Below are 21,883 nucleotides of genomic sequence, written 5' to 3' on the forward strand. Positions count from 1 at the left end.
ATTAGTTAAGAACACAGTAATTCGTTTTACGTTAATGGGCGCAAGTTTAAGTTTCCGCGTCGTAGGAAGTATACGTGTCTGTCATACAGAGTGGGCAATATTATACAGTAGACTCAAGTTAAGACGAACTCGAAGGGACCATGATACTTTCCTCGTATTATCAGAAATTCGTCTTAAGCGTATTAAGGGCTTTTTGCGTGGTGGACGTTACAGGAGACCAACTCAACCGAAATCTCATATATATATATATATATATATATATATATATATATATATATATATATATATATATATATATATATATATATATATATATATATATATATATATATATATATATATATCTGGCGGAATCTGACGAAGGCCGGTCCCTCGGCCGAAACGTTATTAAACCGGTTTTTCTTTTTTCACTGTGGTCGAAAACACGCCTTTTTGTATATTATTCATAAATTAATCAGGGGTGAGACAGCTGAATCAGATTTGGGAGCAATTCTTGGAGCAGCGAAATCTCGCTTTTGGAGCAGAAGAACCTTGATTTGGAGAAGAAGAACGACATAACGTATATCACCTTAGGAGCCTCGAAAATCAAATTTTTGGCAACTCGAGGGGGGGCGCGGGAGTGCACTTTTTAATCAGTTTTGAACGCACATAACACTGAAATAGCCTTTAAAGAAGTTTTTTTCTACCAGAGTATGAGAAGGTACGAGCTGCACTACCTTTTTACAAACCATTTTTAAATTCTTACGCTATATTATATGCATAGATAGCGTGGAGTGCAGTTGAAAATTTCGAATTGAAAAACTAAGAGGCATGTTTATTATGATGTGGATGCCGAAATGATTATTTTCGTAATCCCAGACTCGAGGTCGCGGGTTCGATTCCCGGCCGCGGCGGCCGCTTTTCTGATGGAGGCGAAAAGCAAAAACGCCCGTGTGTACGATATTTCGGCGCACGATAAAGATCCCCAGGTGGTCAAAATTAATCCGGAGCCCTCCACTACGGCGCGCCTCATCGCCTGTGTTGCGTCGGCGCGTTAAACTCTACAATCAATCAATCGAGTAATCCCAGACTCGGCTTTACGCACAAGTGTAGAGCCACGGCAAAAGTTGTGCAAAGGGAGGTGACAGTCATCGCACCCCACCTCCCATTTCAATCTCCAAGGTGCACGTTCACTACGATCGTAATTTAAGTCACGTTGGTATGTTTAGCCACCTCCCTTTTGGCATTAAATCTCACTTCAGGTAGATGAACCATTATTACTATCGTGCAATAATAGCCCGTCCCGCTATCGGACACTGCTTGAACATTTTGCGGCGATGTAGCCTGCGCCACCACTTGTGCAGTGTCGATTGCACCATTCCCGCCGCTCACATGTCAAAGGCAGCCAGGGTGTCGAACCGGTATTTTTTCGGGTTCGGTTCGGGTTCGGGTTCAGGCCTTTCGGGTTCGGTTCGGGTTCAGTTCCGGCGCACCATTCTGTTCCGGTTCGAACCGGTTCGAACCGGTTCAAACGGGTTCGAACGGGTTCGGAGAAAAAAAAAAGCAAGCGTGTTTTTTTCTGTTCATTTTTTGTGCTAGTGTTTTGTTTCCTTGTCAGGTTTCCTTGTCAAAAACGAAGCCATAATGTAGGTTTTTTTGTGCAAGTGTTTTGTTTTGGCCAAAAATAAGTAACCCTGCAACACTTTTTTCAACTTTGTTCGAAATCTTGAATGCTTGCAGAAAGTAGTCAACCAACACATCCAGTACTTAGATCAGGGAGTCGGAAAGTCCCTCAGACAAAAAGTACTGTTCTGTCCCCGTCAGATAACTTACAAACGTGCTTGAAATACTTTTCTTTCTTCCCCAGTCTTGGCGTTATTCTACCGCTGGAATGACGTCATTACAGCGATGTAGCGGCTATTTGCCGGCTTTCCTTAAGTTGCGACATTAAAATGAAACCACAACAGCGAAGCAGAAACGGAAGGCGTATCTGCTGGGAAGAGCAAATCCCGCACTGCTCCTCTGTGCTGGCAATAGCTATAACTTTTGCAGTGTTTCCAGATGCGAAGATAAGAGTGAGAGCGTTGATCTAAAGTGTTGAAGAGTTCCTTTAACTGTAAAATGTACTGCAAAATGTTTTCTATAGTAGGTCTACGATTACAACATTAACTGAAGCGAAATGAAAAATTCGCTCGGACACATAAGACTGCGTATTTGTATGAATTTGAAAGCCCTGCTTTTTATGACCGCAAGTTTATTTTTATTGATTTAGTTTCTTTCATTTTTATAATTTAATTTAATTTATCCTTGGATCATAACGCTGCAGTTTTATACCCCGCAGTTGTTTTCTCGAGGAAGAAAATGACGGACGATTACGACACTCGCTAATGCGAAATTTGAGTGCAGCGCGAACTGTAGTCTTCTCGGCGACGGCGCATAGATGCTGTGCCTCAGGAAGTGGTCGCGTCATCAGCTAATGCACGACGGCGCGCGGCATACTCTGTCGTTGTCTCGTAAGGGGTCGCCACTGGGAAGCACGTCTCGCACGGTCACGGAATTACGCCCTCCCCCTTACACTTTCGTCATACTTGCAACCTCCGTTTTCCTGCCAGCTCTATCTTCGGTGGCGTCTTCGTTCTCTCGGTTACAACGAGTCCAACGCTGAGGGACTACGCGAAACCACAGGAGCGGGTGCTTAAGGGCTGCGCTCTAACGCATGGCTCTACGTAGCCGCTGTGCAGCCATGTGATCCACTTCCTTCGCCGACAAGTGACGGGCCGCACATCGTCTCCAAATAATGCGTTCTCGCCACAGTCTTCTGGAAGGCAAACAGGTAGCCTCCTGACCAGTGGGCAGCACACTGGTGCCTCCGACGCCTCCCCCTCAATGCATCTTCGCCAGAATCTTCTGGTAATGGGCAGCCTCCCTGCAGACTGCCTATCGCCCCGTCCTACTAAGCAGACGACCCGTCCGTCCGCAATCGTTTTAACACGTACCATTCTTTGCCCACAGCAAGGACCGTGTAACCCCCTTCATTTCCACAAAAATACCGATTTCGCGGGAGTTCCACCTGTAATCGCTATAATAGCGTAAATGGAGATAACTGGTCGCACAAAATTTCTGAAAAACTAAAAAATAAAAAAATTAATAACCGAAACTGGCAAACTGTGTGACACCCTGCATTTACACGATAATGACGATTATTGGAAATTTCTACCTGTAATCGTTATATAGGGTAAATGGAGATAATTAGTCGAAGAAAATGTATAAACGTAAAAAATAAAAAAATGTAAAATAATTGCGGAAACTGGCGAACCGTGTAACACCCTGCATTTCCACAATAAGGCAGATTTCGCGAGTTACAAATGTAATCGTTATAATGGCGCAAATAGAAATAATTGGTCGAACAAAATTTTGAAAAACTATAAAATAAGAAAAATATTAAGCAATTAAGGAAAATGGGAAACCGTATGACTGCCTGCATTTCCACAATAATGGATATTTCGCGAATATTATATTTGTAATTATAGCAGCGTCAATTGAGATAATTGGTCGGACAGGATTTATAAAAACCAAAAAATTGGCTGTAGAAACTCACACTGAGGACAAGCGGCATAGGAATGCTACGCATTAGTAGATAATTGTTTGAATTTCTGCAGAAATGTTTTAGTACCCTGGAGTGTCGCCATGGTACAGTATTTTGCGTCTCCGCCGCCTCCCCCCTCCGCCCGGGCGTCTCGTGGCGGGCCGCCCCTCGTCACGAAATCACGCATCCTCGCAGGAATCGCCTGCCTAGCAGGCACCCAGGCAGGCAGGTAGTTTACTGGCGAGCGAGAAGTCTTTTTGGCGCGCAGGAGAGCCTGAGCGCCCAACATCTTTTTTGGTTCCACCAAATGTCTAGGCACGCACGCGCGCATGCACCCCTGTTTTCGCACAATGAGGCAAATAATTTTGCCTTTAAATAAATTGATTGGTCTGCTACGCTTTTCATGCACCCCTTGTTTCAACGGCGCTTTAGCTTTAACACGAAATCATTAGCACTGCTAGAAGTCGAAAACAGTCCCGCGTCGGCGTCAACCTCCGACTGTCAAGCGTGGCTGGTGGCGTTTAAAGCGATTTCCTTCTGCTCATCTTTCATATGCTAACGTACCAGTTAGAAAGAAAGAACGGCTTTAATGACTCATTGGACGCCGTGTACAGGATGGCATTAGATAGGGAACCACCGGAGACAGGAACTTGCTACATGGCACTTCAGCGACAGGTGAGAGCGGTTGGGCTCTACGAAAGATAATAGCCGAGTGAAGTCACAAGCAGCAGTAAATATCCCTCGTAGAGAGAGGGAAAATGAACTTTAAATAAATCGAGGAAAAGTTTCAGAGAGGCGTCCTCATTCGAGGGGTAGAGTCGACAGTCGTTTCCATCAAGAGAAACTGATCTTCCAGGCCGGAGCTGGCCAAGGCTTTCTCCCAAATCTTTATGGAAACGTGTAGGTTGTATGGATCTAGGGTGGACTTGTCGCAGCCGCCTACTGTGTGTATGAGGTTCCCAGGCTCCCCACGGAAGCGACGAAATGGAGAGAATTGTGTCCTGTTAAAGAGGTGAAGACTGGTGATGTGTGGGAAGGTGTTAATCCGCAGTGCACGAAATAATCTTTCCTGGTTATTCGCTAGCGATTTGTGCGGGAAGGAATACGTTCTACGGGAGAGCCTATAGTGCTAATTAATTTCCTGGTATGTATACAGGATGCATGCGCTCGGGCTCGGCTTCATCAGCGCTGGCTAAGCGGGTCAAATGTCCAGCCACGAGGTTGGTGATCTTGTCTGCCGGCGATGCCAGTATGAGCTGGTGCCCATACAATCCTGGCTGGTCTCGTTGGTGGTCTCTGCTTGTTCATTCGAAGTGTTGTAACATGCAATAGACTGTTGGCAAAGTTGCGCCACGCCTGATAAGAGTCTGTTATTTGACTTTTGGCGGCCCTTTGGCTAAGCGCACGTGCTATCGCCTCTTCCTCAGCTTGGAAGGGGCTGTGTTCGGGGGTTGAGATGCTACACCTGCGGAAGGCTGCAGAACGGTAGCACGAAGAAAGAGAAGGTATCGGAGTATGCTATCGGGCGTCTTTCGCATCAAACCAGTTGATCGTTCCATTTTTTTTTTCTTTCAGTTTAGTTGCTTCTTAGTCTTACCTCCTATATATACACATTTTGAGAACCTTTTGGTGAATATAAGACATGCATTAGGCAATTAGTTTTTAACTTCATTGCGAGATGTAAATCTTACGCGAGAAATGACATAAGAGCGTAACACGTGCATAAAAAAGGCCTTTTATAGCATTCAGGTGGTCGACACATAACTTTCCGGCTATTTTGTGCGTAACTAAATTTCCTGATTGGGCGAGAAAGAGAACGCTGCAAAATTTGCAAATGCCAAGGACCCCAAATCTATCATGTTTGGTCCAACCCTCTAATCCGCCTAACTGACCCGCTAATTCCTCTAATCCATATTAATCAACACCGCAGTCCCACTAATTCACATTAGTTCATTCACTCATCTCACTAAACCACCCTAGTCTACCCGCTAATCCGCGTTAATCGACTTAAATCCATGCATGGAAATGCTATCGCATTTACTGTAAAAGCGAAAATGAGAAGGCCCCATTTTTTTTTTTTTTCAATTCTCATGTTCTCGTAGGGCAGTAACCAAAGAACACAACGGCACTGTACAAAAAAAGTGATGGTGACGTAGAGAACTGTGAGTGTTTGTGTCTCAGTGCTGTTTTTATAGAAGTGCCCACTCAAACTAAAATAAGTGGAAGATACGGATTTATTGTTGATGGTGTCCCTGAAGGCCTTCACAAGCGGACACGGATGCATTCGAATTAACAACATGAAAACTTCACACGATTTTAAACACACTGCACATAGAAACCATAAAGAATACCCCATGATATGTTGCCACGGCATATGCGTCCTAACTTAAGTTATTGTAAATGCAAAAAGATAATTTGGCGAGATGAGCAATACCTAAAGCAAACTAATAGTGTATACGGACTTTACATTAAATTTAGGGTAATAATAAGATGAGAACCTTATGGGCCTTGGGAATTGCAGACTATGCAAAATATTGCGTGGTGCCGTCTGGCGAATGGTAAAAGTATCTTCGGATGCAAGGTAGGGTACCGGGATGGAAAACTAGAAATCACAGTTTTGAGGCCCCGGAACCGGTTCGGAACGGTTCCTTCAATTCGTTCCGGTTCGGGTTCAGTTCCAAAATGGCGGAAAAAATACGGTTCCGGTTCAGTTCCGGTTCCGGGCAAAAATTCGGGTTCGGTTCCGGTTTTGGGTTCGGTTCCGGTTCCGGTTCGACACCCTGAAGGCAGCAATAACTCGGCGTTTTATAACATCGCAATGAGTCCTAAATTTCACTTCAAGCACGCCCCGCGCCTCACACTCAAGGTTGAAACACGGCGAATTCTCGGGCACCTCGTTGTTTTTGATGAACTCCCGTCTGTCGAGTCGCGCAACTTCCCGCAACAGATCAAACGACTAAATGTAAACACAGCTCCAACCATAATCAAAACCACGGTAGAAATCAGCGAAGAGCACTCTGCCTCAAACACGAGCAACTGCTTCACCCGGTGGCCATGTTTTCCCATGTTCGCCACACCAAGATGGCGGCGCTCAGTAATGTCGTTCCGGAGATACGGCGCTCCGAAAATTGCCGTTTTTTGATCAACTTGCACACATAGTTTGTCACCTCAGTACACATAAGTATTTTTTCCACAGGACTTTGCAATGGTTTTAGATGGGAAAACTTCAAAAACGGACAGAATATTAAATGTGCAACCCGACATTGTGACTTTCGAAAAAACTATCTCGGGGACAATTTTATGCGTTTTTTTAATGGAATTATCAATCAATGAAACCTTACAGCATCACCTTGGAGGTGCTGGTAAATAATGCCGGCAGTAATCATTTTCCCCCCACTGAAACTGGCGGGAGCGTTAAAATCCTTGGCTCTCGAACTGCTTTGGAGCAGTTCGGCGCGATTTCTGCAATTTTTCAAGCTTTTGGAGCAGCCTGGCGCATGGGAAACAAATAGCAAATTTGTATCAAAACTGCGCAAGATGCGCAGCTGTCTCACCCACACACACAGATATATATATATATATATATATATATATATATATATATATATATATATATATATATCAAAAAGTAGAGTTACACGCACGTCTCAAAAACGAAAAGGTTTACTGACGTTTCGACCGGGACCAGTCTTCATCGGAGTAACCACCGGAGAAGTCTGGTTCTTCAGTCGAAACGTCAGTAAACCTTTTTGTTTTTGTTTTTTGAGACGTGCGTCGGACTGCACGGACTCTACTTTTTGATATTTCTTCTGGACCATTGGAAACTTTTCTTTCTCGACCATACGTACATACATACATAAATACGTATATACATGCATACATACTATGAACTCCCGTTAAGACTAACTCGGTTAAGACAAATTATTGTTATGCCGAACGACAAGGGAACGTTTGTTTGGTTTTCCGTAGACCCAATGCAAAAACAGACGAACAGATTTGCCGTAGTCTTCGGTTAAGACGAACAACTTTCGGACTGACCACCACCGCTGGCGATTCTGGGTAGCGAGCATGGCAGTCTTAATTAACGGGGTGCGGCGGGACATTCACGCGACCAGAGGTAAAGAAAAGTAAAAGAGAACCACAGCCCGAAGCGAATTCGCGCCACGGAGGAAGGGAGGGAGCAAGAAAAAAGGGCACATGGACAAAGCTACCACTTCTCGTACCCTTTAACCCGTGGAGCCAGGGGCAAAGCAAATAAAAAATGAGCGAGGGCGAGTTTTGTGGCCAGGCTGCTCTGAAGGAGAGGCGCAAAACTGGGAGGGTAAAAAAAAGGAAAAAAAAAAAAAAAAAAGCGACGACGGAGACTTCCTGTTCGCGAACGTAGCAGCTTTCCTGACCAATGCCGTTTCTCAGCGGGAGCATGTGAGTTCGCGTCGGTTCGCGTCGCCAGTCCCACCGCGTCACCGCTGAAAAAGCGAGGAGTTCCTCTTTGTCTCTGTTGCGTTGTCGCTTGAAGTAGCGGGTGTACGCTCTCCGTGGCCGCTTGGACTGGATAAAACCAGGCAAGAGCACTTGAAGACAGTCTTCTATCGAGTTTCCCACTCAAATGATTTTTTGTCTGTTTCCGCCCTTGCAAGTCCACTTCATTCACCGTCTTATACCCGTGCTACACGAGCGTTTGGAAGGACATTTGAGTCAAAGGGCCTTTGAAATTTCAAATGTCCTTCGAACTTGAAGGAGTTCCGCCGATCTACACGACGATTTTCAAAGGCAGTTGAAAGTTTCCGCGTTCGCCGGCCACGTTTTGGTGTCGCCACTGCTGCCATGTTTCGTTCTTGGCGAAAATGTAATTTTAGAGTTAAAATGGGCAAAAAAGCAATTATTAGAGATCAAATTGATAACTATCTACAAGCGCGCACAAAACATGCACAAGGCAGCCAGTTTCTTTTTGTCTTTTTTCGCACCGCCGGTGTTGAGAGTACCAAGTTACCTCGTAATCGTAGAGCGAGTGACAGAGAACGAAAACAAGTGAACAAGTGAAAAATTATGAAGATCTTGCACTTGAAACACAGTTTTACATGTAAATAATTGTTTTTGTTATTGCGGCTTGCAGAAACTGAGCCCGAGGGTACGACCGTTCGTGTTTCAAAGGCCTTTGGGACTCTCAAAGGTCAGTTGTGCTCCTTTGACTCAAATGGCATTTCAGTCAAAGGCCTTTGAAAAACGTCGTGTAGCAGCTCAAAAAAAATGACATTCGACTCGAAGGCCTTCGAAATGCTCGTGTAGCACGGGTATTAAAGCAAAATATTTGCACGCCCCTGGCGGTGTTGCCGATTCCTTATAAGACGAACAGACAGTCACGGTCCCTTCGAGTTCGTCTTAACGGCAGTTATGCTGCACCGTTGGGAACATCCCCCCCCCCCCCAAAAAAAAAAAAAAAAACACAGAGCCACAGGGGCGAGCGTCACGCACCGACTGCACGGGCGGCAGGAGCACGTGCTGGTAGGGCTGCGGGTCGTGGGGCGCCGGCCGACTGCGCCGCTCACTCCACGACCGGGCGCCCATCCTGTAGTGGCTCACAATGCAGGCGACCAGCCCCAGGCTGAGCACCGAGCTGAACAGTCCGCTCACCACTCGGCTCCACGCTGCTGCCGCTGCGAGTGAAGGGGAGGAGCATGAAGGTCCGCACGTGCGGGCAAACAACGTGTTCTCCAAAACACCGTTTCCATACAAGACGGACAACCAAAGGCGCCACTGCGTGCCCACCTCTCGGAACCCATCCCGCTACTCGCGTCATTGACCAGTATGCATCCTGCGCGTCATTTGGCTGTCCTGTAAGCCTAGTTCATGCATGGTGCTTGCTTCCTATCCCTACTCGTCAGACTCATTAGAAAGCGACCGCTGAAAAATTGGCGCTAAGGAACGCACTCTGAGGCGTATCAAACCTTGCAGAGAAGAAAAGCATGCAGTTTTTTTTTTCTTTTCAGTAATAGGATTTCACAGCGATGATTCATCTTGCGCATGATCCAGTCATGCATAATGCAAGAGACTAGTATATGAAGCAAATTTCTCATGGACGAGGAATACTTCTTCAATGCAACCTACTTTGACTGACCCCACCAACTGAGTACAGGTTTGTTCGGAGTCCAGCGACCACCACTCCAGGCGGGCCTTCACGACACGCTGTGAGGGACCGTTGCACGCGCCTCTGCCTGCTGCGCACAGGTCTGCACGTTATTATCACTTCCCAGCGGGTACTCGGTCAGCTGGTTCGGAGAGCAGCTACCCGAGCAGAAAATGTGCGATGTCGAGAGCCCTAACTCTGACTAAAGTTTCGCAGGCCGCGGCTAGCGCTGTGGCTGCGGAACAAAAACATGGCCGCGTATCTGCTCCTTTCGTTGCAAATGTCGACAAATCTTTCGTCAACATTTGCGAAGTAAATGCCTCCTTTCGCGTTCCAATTCACTTCTGATGCTGTTCCTCTCCCGTCGCGCGCCTCCCAAGGTAAAGACGCCAGAGGTTCGCTCAAGTCAATTTAAATTTACCGCGTTCCACTGCTCCAGGCAGGGTGCCTCGATGCCAGCGCTGCCGTACGGCGGAGACGCGGGTGAATCGAGGCACCCTACTTCAACATTTCTAGAACCACGTCGCCCTATCCATGTGCGTTCCAAGCGGAACGTGGAACCTACCTAGTGGAGCCTTTCGTAACTGTGTCCGTTTGATTTCTTAAAATGCCGCTAGAAGCTTATAGTGGCGCAGGCGACAGCGGGCGACGGAGTAAATTTTTTTTAAGCAGCAGATGCCGTATTTCATTTGAATCAAGCCTCCATGAACTTGTAATAAAGGAACACTGCAAATATCACTTATGTATTGATTTTCTGCCTCATATTTGCGTGGTGGTGTGTTCTTGGTCAGCAATGTTGACAAGTATGAACATTGCCACCAGACTTAGGTGTTTATATTTGGCTGTGGGTATATACACCTATTGTGCAGCTGATATTTTACTTTGGCCGGGTGGCTGAATCGCGTTACAGACCTACAGTAGAATAGACAGACATACAGACAGACCAAAATTTTCTCGTTTAAAAAAAGTGAAAGCCTTCGCATGGGCGGTTCCGCACATGGGAAACAAATCGTTGAGAAGACACCAATGCGAACGAAGGAGAGACAATCGCCAGTCAATACGCGGCTACCTTGTTTATCGCATTCTTTCCGTTTCGTGTTACAGACATAGGTCGCTAGTGGACAGCAACAAACACGGAAGCAAATGATAGCGCGTGCCTCGTCGCTAAGCAATAAAGGCTTGCATACATCTCGGGATTCTGCAGTTACGTCCAATCCGGGACCATTTTAACTCGAAAGCGTTAGGAAGCTCGTGGACCACATAACCCGTTGGTAGGCGCCGGACGCGAAAATCCTGATTGGTCGATGGAGTTTCCATGCGTCGCGAAGTCCTCCGAGTGGAGCTGCGATCCTGATGCCATCGTTCAGCGTCGTAGGCGCGCATTCTAAACGCCGTTCAAATTTCTTCACTGTGCTCCGAAAAATTTGCACCATTTCAGAATGCCGTTCACGCAACACCCCCTTCAATTCTGCATTGCCTCACGACACAACACATTTTAGTGAAAGCACCGCAGTGATTACCAGTTCATTTTCTCAGATGGAAATTTTCCCCACAAGTTAACGACAACAGAGCCGCAAAGTTGACACTACACGGCTGTCAGTTCTCGTTCTCTAGCAAGCAGTCACCGGAATGACAAAGGACGCGTGTTTTTTGGATGTGTTCGCCTGGTAAAAGACCTCCGCGTACCAGGCGCGCTGCCGTGTGGACACGGCGGGTACACCGGAACAGCCCGCGATAAACTAGCTCTCGGGAGAATGGCTTACAGCCCAACGACAATGTTTATTTCCAGCTGCACTGACAGACCGACGTCTAGCGCTTAGGCTAAAAACACCTGCATTTGCAAAGGCTCAGTCGGAAGGACAATGACTGCCCGATAAATCATACTGCTAAACATAGACGTGGCTAAACAACCGATGATTAGATAAGCACGCACTGTAGGCCAGGAACACGCCAGCTGTAACCAAGGTTTAAAAAAAAAAGCATTTGGATGGGCCACTTAAGGAACAGTATTGGTGTCCAAAATGTGTGGTTGAATTTTATATCTGCTCTACCTCCTGCTTTCGTCGATACTGCGGCCAATTTCAGAACCGTAGAGGCGCCGCGTAGTCGCACCCTGGACAGTGTCGCCCCTCTTTCTTCGAAGCTCCGCTGCGTTCGATTCACGTTTTAACAACGGCACAGTCTCGCCGATACGCACTCTCTTTCGAATGTCGGCGGCAGAACATCGGCCATTACGTCCTGTCCACGGTGTAAGAATATTCTTACACCGTGGTCCTGTCGGAAGATGTTTACATGTTTACCAATGCATACGTAGCCTGTCACGCACGGTGTGCAGTAGCTAGCTCTAAAGAAAACTATACACCAGCCGTAAACGCTTATACATAAATCTTACTTCGCGCAAAGGCGGGAAGGTGCCCGCTTGGCCTTTGTCGACAACTCAGAAGCGAAAGCGTACACGAACGGCGCGTGCTGCATGCATAATGCCGGCTTTTCGTGCCAGCTCTGTGCGCATCGCCGCGTCAGAGGAAGACACGCCCGTTACAAATGGCACGAGAACGGTCTGTGAAAACATTCAGTTCATAGGGCCTACCGCCAGTCGTCGGTCATCGTTCCCCCTTCCTTCACGTTGAAAAGCTTGGCATCGCTTTATTATTTCTGTCAGCCTTACTGATGAAACAAAGGAGGACAAATCTTTTAAAGGGTGAGACACTTCCTTCGTAGAGTTCCTGAAATTCCTTGCGACGCCATTCTCTATTTTCCCAGCTGCCTCGCCATGACCGCTGGTGGCAGCAAAGGTCACAAAAAGTGACTAGACTCGTCGGAAATGGGATGTTGGTTCCTCTACAGCCAGTCCTTTCCGGTCCCGCCCACGCTGGGTGTCCCCTTCAAGTCCACACGAGAGAAGCTAGAGAACATACGAAATACGTTTACAGTACCCAAACCAGACGCGCAACAACATAAAGGAGTCCCTGATGCGGCCAGAGGAGTGTGCAGTACTTTTCGTTTAGAAATAAAGCACTCCAAGGAAGTGAGTGCTTTAGAAAGAGAGCGTGTTCGGTGGGGGGAGGGGGGGGGGGGAATCACGTCAAGGCACAATTAGGAATGCCAGACCTTTCAATCAATTCGTCTCACACGCGCAGCGGGCTCGTGATTAAGAAGGCGGCGCGTGTCGAGAACCTAGCTAGTAAAAAACGGAAAAGACAAGAATGGGACAGAAGAAAAATCCCTAGAGTGGGGCCCAAAAGCCTCTCGAGTTTCTCTGAAACTCTGGAAAAAGGTCAGAGAATTAGAAGCAAGGAACGTTTGGCGCCTGACTGGCGCCAAACAAGAATCAGTCCTGGGGCGTAGGAAAGCGCCGGGCCGGCATACCGGTCCACAAGAGGAATTCCAATGAAGCCAGCGGACGACAGGGGGAAAGCGGGTGTAGGCACGCAGACGTTTTCCAGGACTTTCCGTCGACTGCGCATGGGTAAACGCGGAAGTCTCCCCACGCCAAGAACTTGGCACGCGTGTATGCATACGTGAGCGTTTATACTACACACAAATGGCGCCGCCTAAACTGTCATTTCACTTTTCACGCACGAGATCTCAGCCAGACAGCGAGAACAAGCTGACTCCCGAAGCGTCCTACGATAGCTCGAACCAGGGCCTTTGCTGGGAAGCAGACCAAATGGAAACACTCAAGCAGCCATTGAGCGCACAAGGACAGTCGCTTTCTGAAAACACTTCATGAGCCGCATCCCCGTTCCATTTTCTCGTTGCCCCAGAGGCCCAAAGCATCGAAACGCAGCCTCACTCAGCCGAGAATTTCTTACCGACGTCACGAGAACGGATCCAGCAAACGGCGCACTTGCCGAGCGAAAGCCGAGTGAGGCCAAGAGGCGGCCAAGCGTGGCCCTAAAGCTGCGGGCACGCCTTCTTCCGTATTCCGCCACTTCCTCGTTCGGATCGCGAAACTGTGCCAGGGACAGACGCGGTCTATCACTCACCGATACAAACAGTATCGGGTAAGGGACGACGCCATGCTCTACGCCCACGCATTACGCGGACCATCCTCCAGCCGCGGCCAGCCAGACGGAGGATTACGTCACGCCGGCTTAGTGACAGCCAGTGAGCACGCACGCGCCAGAGGTTAGAGCGCGTGCAACACGGAAGTGCTGGCTCGTAAGCAGCGAGCCAACCTGTCTGCGCGGAGCGAAAGCTGCATGATAAGCGGCCCGCCGATGCCCCTGGCGCGTCATCGAGGCTTGCACAAGCGGCGGCAGCAGCCGGCTTCCGCGACGACTTCTCGGGGAAACGGGAGGCCTCGCTGCGGGTTGGCTGAACCGCTCACCCGGATCGCTTCCTTTCGTGCGCACTTTCTTTTCGTTCCGAGCCGACGAGAGTCTGCAGGTGCGGAGGCCAGTTTCTAAACGAGGCGTTCCTTCGAGACCACTTAACGACATGCTCATTCTCCAGGATGGCGGCTGGCAAAAATATCATCATCACCAGCCTATCTAAGCCCACTGCGGGGCAAAGGCCTCTCCCATTATTCTCCAATTACCTCGGTCCTGTGCCAACTGTGACCAATTTATCCCCGCAAACTTCTTGATCTCATCTGCCCATCTAACTTTCTGCCGCCCCCTACAAAGCTTGCCTTCTCTACGGATCCACTCTGTTACCCTTAATGACCAGCGGTTATCTTGCCTTCGCATTACATGACCTGCCCACGTCCATTTCTTCTTCTTAATTTCTACCAATATGTCTCTAACACCAGTTTGCTCCCTGACCCACTCCGCTCTCTTCTTGTCCCTTAATGTTACACCTATCATTTTCCGCTCCATTGCCCGCTGAGTCGTTCTCAATTTAAGTTGAACCCTCTTAGTGAGCCTCCAAGTTTCTGCCCCGTAGGTGAGTACCGGTAGGATGCAGCTGTCATACACTTTCTTCTTCAGCGACAATGGAAGGCTGCTATTCATTATCTGAGAATGTCTGCCATATGCACCCCACCCCATTCTGATCCTTCTAATTATCTCTGCCTCATGGTTGGGATCTGGGGTCACAACTTGGCCTAAGTAGATATATTCGCTTACCACTTCCACTGCCTCGCCACCTATCTCAAACTGCTGTGCTGTCCCGAGGTTATTGATCATTACTTAAGTTTTCTGCATATTGATTTTCAGGCCCACGGTTCTACTCTGTTCGCCCAGTGCGGAAAGCATGCTTTGCAATTCGTCCCCCGAGTTACTTAGCAAGGCAACGTCATCAGCAAATCTGAGGTTACTGAGGTATTCTCCATTAATCCTTACTCCCACCTGTTCCCAATCCAATGTTCTGAATACTTCTTGTAAGCATGCTGTGAATAACATTGGAGAGATTGTGTCTCCTTGTCTGACATCCTTCCTTATAGGTATTTTACTGCTCTCCCTATGGAGGATGATGGTAGCTGTAGACCCACTGTAGATATCCTCTAGTATTCTTACATAATGCTTAATGCTCATCTACCCCCTGGTTCCGTAATGCCTGAATGACTGCTAGGGTTTCGACCGAGTCAAATGCTTTCTCATAATCTATGAAGGCTATATATAGGGGTTCAGTATACTCAGCGCACTTCTCTATCACCTGATTGATCGTGTGAACATGGTCCATTGTTGAATAACCTTTACGGAACCCTGCTTGTTCTTTAGGTTTACTGAAATCTAAGGTTGCAGAAATTCTGTTAGCGATTACCTTGGTAAGTACCTTGTAGACGACTGACAGTAAGCTGATCGGCCTATAATTTTTCAAGTGCTTCATGTCGCCTTTCTTATGGATTAGGATGATGTTCGCGTTCTTCCAAGATTCCGGTACACTTGCGGTCATTAGGCATTGCGTATACAGGTTTGCCAGTTTTTCAAGTACAATTTCTCCGCCATCCTTCAAGAGGTCTGCTGTTATCTGATCCTCACCAGGCGCTTTGCCCCTTTTCATTTCTTTCAAGGCCTTCCTTACTTCTTCGGTCGTTACTAGTGGGATGTCTATCTCCTCTGAACTACTGTCTCGTTCGGCATTATCCTGTATGTCCCGGCTACTGTGCAGATCCCTATAGAACTCCTCGGCCACTGTGACTATTTTATCCCTATTTGTGATGACATTGCCTTGCTTATCTTTAAGTGCATACATCTGATTTTTCCCCACGCCAAAACGTCTCTTCACTGCTTTCAGGCTACCTCCGCTCTTTACAGCGTATTCGATCCTCTCCATATTATACTTCCGTATGTCAGCTGTCTTACGCTTATTGATTAACTTCGAGATTTCGGCTAGTTCTATTCTGTCAGCTGCGGTGGAGATTCTCATGGTTTGCCGTTTCCTGATTAGATCTTTTGTCTCCTGTGAAAGTTTACCAGTATCCTGTCTAGCCATAGTGCCCCCGACTTCTACTGCACACTCCGTGATAATGCGTGTAAGGTTGTTGCTGACTTCCTGTGTCGTAAGCTCGGCTTCCTCGTTAAATGAGCCATGAAGAGAAAATGCAAGATGGTTTTATTCGAAAGATTTTGTGTTTTATAGTGCCCCCAGCGCTTGTCCGGATACAAACGGTGCTTTATTCACTGAGAAATTAAACAATTTAGGTTAAAATTTTGATTTTCCCGCTCAATCGTGCGTTTTCGTGGTCCCAAGTGACATCACTGAAACCGACCGCTCTGCAGCCTAGAGTACCTTCATTAACGCATCCGCCGTACAGGGTAGAGACACGTATACGCTGGCGCCGCCTTTTTTGGTTGCTCGCTCGCCGCCGAAGCAAGTCATTGTGTCAAAACCGCGCTAAAATTATCGCCGCAACGCGGTTTACTGTAGAAGTTTGAATCATATTGTCTGTTTCGCGTTGCTAGGTCTCGTGGGAAACGAAAAGAATAACGCGCTGAGCCCATTGGCCCAATTGCGGCGGCACGGGACCGTCCGAAGGTTGTCTCCACCCTGTACAACGGTGTTTGTTTGTTCCCGCGTTTCTTTACGTTCCGTAACCTAGATGGCGCCACCATACCGTGGCAAGCGTTTGGTTTGTTTTTGCCCGCATTTAAACCTGGCTTGTTTTTGTTCTGGGAGAAAATATTCGTTCCCTGAAACAGTGCTCGCTCGACAAATGGGGTCACGTAAGACACCGTTACTTGCGTCAATCGGCCAGTGTCGTCTGAGACAACCCCAAGCCCTGTAGTGCTGTGCAGCGAAACCAAGCATGCTGTGCGCAGTACGAACAGCAGAACGCATCAGTACTTCCATGTTTACATGTGCTTTCGTAACTTCCACTGTTTGTCCCATCATTCTTATTGCTTTGTAAAGAATGTGCCCTAAATTTAAGCGCAAATCGCTCGTTCGTCTAGTTTGTAAGTTCTACCTAATTTGCGTCTGCTTCTGCCAGCCTCCGCCAATCGCAGAGCTTAGCTCATGTGACGACATAGGTTCTGTTGCGGGAAATGAGCTGGTGGGTCGCATGACCATTCCCGTTTTTCCTAATTATGTAGCTTATTTGAGCGAAGTTTACGTTAAAAGTGGTGTCAGTATGATTCTAACGAGACAATCTTTTCAATGAACCAAACTTGTGTTTTCTCTTCATGGCTCCTTTAAGGGCGGAATATCGGTTCTGCAGCGCGATCCTGAATTCTTCTACTTTACGTCTTACTGTTAGCTCATTTATCGGCTTCTTTTGTACTAGCTTGTTGCGGTCCCTCCTCAGATCTAGCCTAATTCAAGATCTTACCATACGGTGGTCACTACACCTTACCCTTCCGAGCACTTCCACATCCTGCACGACGCCAGGGTTATCGCATAATATGAAGTCTATTTCATTTTTGTGCTCCCCATTCGGGCTCCTCCAGGTCCACTTCCGACTCTCCCGTTTACAGAAGAAGGTATTCATTATGCGTAGGTTATTCCGTTCTGCAAACTCAACTAGTAGGTCCCCCCTGCTATTTCTACCGCCCAGACCATAGTTCCCAACTGCATTGTCTCCAGCCTGATTCTTGCCTACTTTAGCATTGAAGTCCCCCATAACTGCGGTATACTGTGTTTTTACTTTAGCCATTGCCGATTCCACATCTTCATAGAAGCGTTCCACTACTTGGTCGTCGTGGCTGGATGTGGGCGCGTAGCCCTGCACCACCTTGAGCTTGTACCTCTCATTGAGCCTAATTACAAGACCTGCTGCCCTTTCGTTAATGCTATAGTATTCGTCTATGTTGCCAGCTATGCTTTTATTGACTAGAAGTCCCACTCCCAGTTCTCTTCTGTCCTCTAGACCACGGTAACATTGGACGTGTCCATTTTTCAGCGCCGTTAAGGCTTCGCCTGCCCTCCTAACCTCGCTAAGCCCTATTGCATCCCATTTAATGCCCTCTAATTCCTCGAACAACACCTCGAGACTTGCTTCGCTAGATAAGGTTCGCGCGTTAAACGTTGCCAGGTTGAGATTCCATTGGCGGCCTGTCCGGATCCAGGGATTCTTAGCACCCTCTGCTGCGTCACAGGTCTGACCGCCGCCGTGGGCAGTTGCTTCGCAGCCGCTGGGGACTGAGGGCCGAGGGTTAATTGGCGTATTCATGGGAGGTTGTGGCCGTTACTACACCAGGGTGGCCAATCCTGCTCTGGTGAGGGAGTGCATTACGGGCAATGGTCGCCGGGGTCAGGCCGCACCCCAAGCCCCTTTGTGCAATTCCATCAATACGCGGATTTTTTTTCCCTTTTAATCCGGTTGGAATTGTCCGGCACCGGGATTCGAACCACGGTCCTTCTGCACGCGAGGTGGGTGTTCTACCTCTACGCCATTACTGCGTCAAAATTCGCTTCGTTTCGCTTCGCAAAAATATCACGAGTGGCCAAAGAACGCGATGCGGCGGCTTGTGCGGGACACGAGCATGCATGCATATATATATATATATACAGAAAGATAGGTCAGCAGTCTACAACGCCAAAGGAGGCATAGGGGTGTGGGTAGGCTCTTTTCTTTTTCACTACGGTTAATGAAGTAAACATTTTTTTAAATATACAGAAGAAAGAAAGAAAGAAAAACAGGCGCCCAGAGTGGGGACCGAACCCACGTCTTTCGGTTCGGTCCCCACTCTGGGCGCCTGTTTTTCTTTCTTTCTTTCTTCTGTATATTTAAAAAAATGTTTACTTCATTAACCGTAGTGAAAAAGAAAAGAGCCTACCCACACCCCTATGCCTCCTTTGGCGTTGTAGACTGCTGACCTATCTTTCTGTATTACCTCAACGAGCCCCTCATTTCCTTACTATATATATATATATATATATATATATATATATATATATATATATATATATATATATATATATATATATATAGACACATGTGGTAGGTTATTGAAACAGATAAAGAATTTGGAAAGACAGAAAGTGGAGAAAAAAATGCCCGCCGGGTGTGTGTATATATATATATATATATATATATATATATATATATATATATATATATATATATATATATATATATATATATACAGAAAGAAATGCCGGCAGTCTACAACGCCAAAGAAGGCATAGGGGAATGGTTAGACAATTTTTTACGGTTAGTGACGTTACATTATTTTTATTTTATTATAATTACGTGAGAAAGAAAGAAAGAAAAACACGCGCCCAGAGTGGGGACCGAACCCACGCCTTTCGATCAGATCTCGAATGCCTTACCAATTCGGCTATCTGGGCGACTGTGTTCTGCTTCACTTTCTGGGGTATTTATATTTACTACAACTGTATCTGACGCTTGAGGGTGGTAGCCAGCGCCACTCAGACTACACGGAGAGAAGGGGACCTTCTTTTTCAACCCCCGGGGCGTGACGCGAACGTCTACAGCCTGTCATGAGCGGTCAACTGGCGGGAAACCCTCTTATGCTACCTTGGCATCAAGGCTGCCAGAACCGAGGCCCTCGCTAAGCTTTCGCGCGATAATAGGGTTTGGAAATGAGGGGCTCGTTAGGAAATACAGAAAGAAATGCCGGCAGTCTACAACGCCAAAGAAGGCATAGGGGAAGGTTAGACTATTTTTTTACCGTTTTACGGCTATAATCAAGCATAAATGAAGTGCTCTGAGAAGACAATAAACTTGCCCTATTGCGAGAAAAGTTTAGAAAAAGGAAAATCTGCAAAACAGCAATGGTTTTGAGTGTTCTTTTGTCTGCTTTTTTTCAAGACGTGCCAGGTCACTTGGCCTGTGCTCCTATCAAGGCAACGAACGAAGCACTGCAAGATGGCGCTGGTCTAGCCGTCTTTCGACACAGGAGAACAATGACTCCGTGAACGGTGAACCTTGGGCGCTCATGCCGTATTGCCCATACGGGCTACGCTGATGTTAAAACTATTTCACGCGCATTTAAAATTTACACTACTCCTGTTTGAACCAAGTCACGCTGACTGTATTGCCTGAAAGAATTAACAGAGACAGAGGAATGTGAAAACGATTGGGCAAATACGAGTCGAAGCGACGAAATGTACAGCCATGAACAAATGAAACGCGAACATGAAAATATGAACCAGATCACGCAAAATTACTCCTCTTGGAGGTCCAATAAAGGCCAGGTATAATTGTATAATTGTATAAAGGTATAATTGGAAAGCCAGATTTTTAAAACGTGTTACTGTAATTAAGCCACGCGTCAATTTGACTTGAATGGAAAGAAATCGCGCTATTCGTGTGGTGTTTCATATTTTCGTGATCGTGTTTCATTTGTCGATGAGCATACGCCTAACGCCCCAGGACAGTGGTTTTAAGTCAAAGATGCACCGCGATAAATTGTGAAATGGTAAAAGTGAGGATGGACACATGACATTGTTGAGAATGTCGAGGCGCAGATACTGCTACCGCAGCTTTGTTTTATACGTAACCAGTGTACCTGTTTTAGGCGTCACCTACGCACTGTTGCTTAAAACGTCACCCGTTTAGACTCCACCCATGTACTGGCCGTATGCATGTCTTGCACATGTCGGCTTCACCGCACAGCTCCCCTACCATACGGACAAGCGAACTTATAAGCTAGCGTCATGCGGAACAGATTGAAGTGCGCGGCTCATGCATATAAGAGGAAGTAGTTCGGCATTTTTTCGGGTTGCTATAGAAATTTTGAAAAACTGGCATGTTAACAATAACATGCGCCCAGGGCGGGGCCCTCACTCAGACAAATTTCGGATTTCGGCTACCGGTGCGGCTGTCTTCTCCACCTTCTCATCGGGTGTTTATCCAAATTTAACTGTATCACTTGTGCCCATCAAGGACGCTTTTCTTTAGCCAAAACTGCAGAATTTATCCCCCACCCGGGGTGCATGTTTAACTTTCTTTCAAAGTTTGTTTTTAAATTTCTATTTCAACCCGAAAAAAAAAATGCCGCTGTACTTCCTCTCTGCCTTCCTTGGCAGTGTTGACTGATCGCTGTCATTTTTTCAGAAATTTTTCACAGATAGGAAATCAGCGTCACGTATTCGGGAACACAGCGGTGCAAGACACATTCTAGCTCAAATTAAGAGAAAGAATTAGAGGTGAGCCGGCCCTGTGATGCGATGCGAAGAACTGACAGCCGGTGCAAGACCAGGGCAACAGATTGGCTGCCCACAGATGGGATTAGAAGTTGTGGGAAACCGAAAACTCGGAGGCTGCATGATACAGGAATATCGAAGGGAAAAGAATGGGTTCTGATGAGGCAGGGTAGGAACGGTTGCAAGTCTGCGGGAGACGTCCTGTGGACACGTGCAGGATGATGATGGTGCCGATTTATATGGCGCAAGAAGGTCGCTGCTCACAATGAAAGTGTTTCCCGCACCCTCATTGACGAGGCGAAAAGCCAGAACGCCTGTGTGTCGAGATTTCGGCGCACGTTAAACATCCCCAGGTAACCAAACTTAATCAGGAGCCCTCGACTGCGCCGGGCCTCATACATAGCCCCGGCTTTGGCGCGTTAAACCCCCAAAATTTGAAAATCTTCGGGAACAACGCGGGAGAAGTATACTGGAAAGAGATACGCACAAATTTAAACCTGCGCCATCTGGCACATCGTGACGGAGGGATAAGGATTTATACCGAATGGAAATCTTTGATATGGGCAAATACCTCGCCCAAAGGAGCGTTCTTGTTTTTCAACACCGCCAGAAATGCAGTCAGTGTGGACGAGAAAGGAACCCGTGACCTCGTGCTCTGTAGCGCAACGTCATGCAGAGGGCAAAACAGGTGGGTA

General features: G+C 47.1%; 1 protein-coding gene across 4 annotated transcripts in view; it reads right to left on the bottom strand.

The window, feature by feature from the left end:
• Positions 1 to 21,883, bottom strand: part of LOC144155223 (uncharacterized) — a 93,587-nt gene that overhangs the window by 5,149 nt on the left and 66,555 nt on the right. For 3 of the 4 annotated variants that reach the window (XM_077686547.1, XM_077686546.1, XM_077686548.1), the window contains exon 2: positions 9,038 to 9,219. In XM_077686547.1, coding sequence (XP_077542673.1) covers positions 9,038 to 9,219 — 182 coding nt within the window. Of the gene's footprint in view, positions 1 to 9,037; positions 9,220 to 13,504; positions 13,741 to 21,883 lie in introns of those variants that run through there. The other variant, XM_077686549.1, reaches the window with a different exon arrangement.

This window comes from Haemaphysalis longicornis, unplaced genomic scaffold (genome assembly GCF_048455015.1).
Source record: "Haemaphysalis longicornis isolate Haplotype H1 unplaced genomic scaffold, Haemaphysalis longicornis Haplotype H1 scaffold_1, whole genome shotgun sequence".
In the NCBI taxonomy this organism is placed as follows: domain Eukaryota; kingdom Metazoa; phylum Arthropoda; class Arachnida; order Ixodida; family Ixodidae; genus Haemaphysalis; species Haemaphysalis longicornis.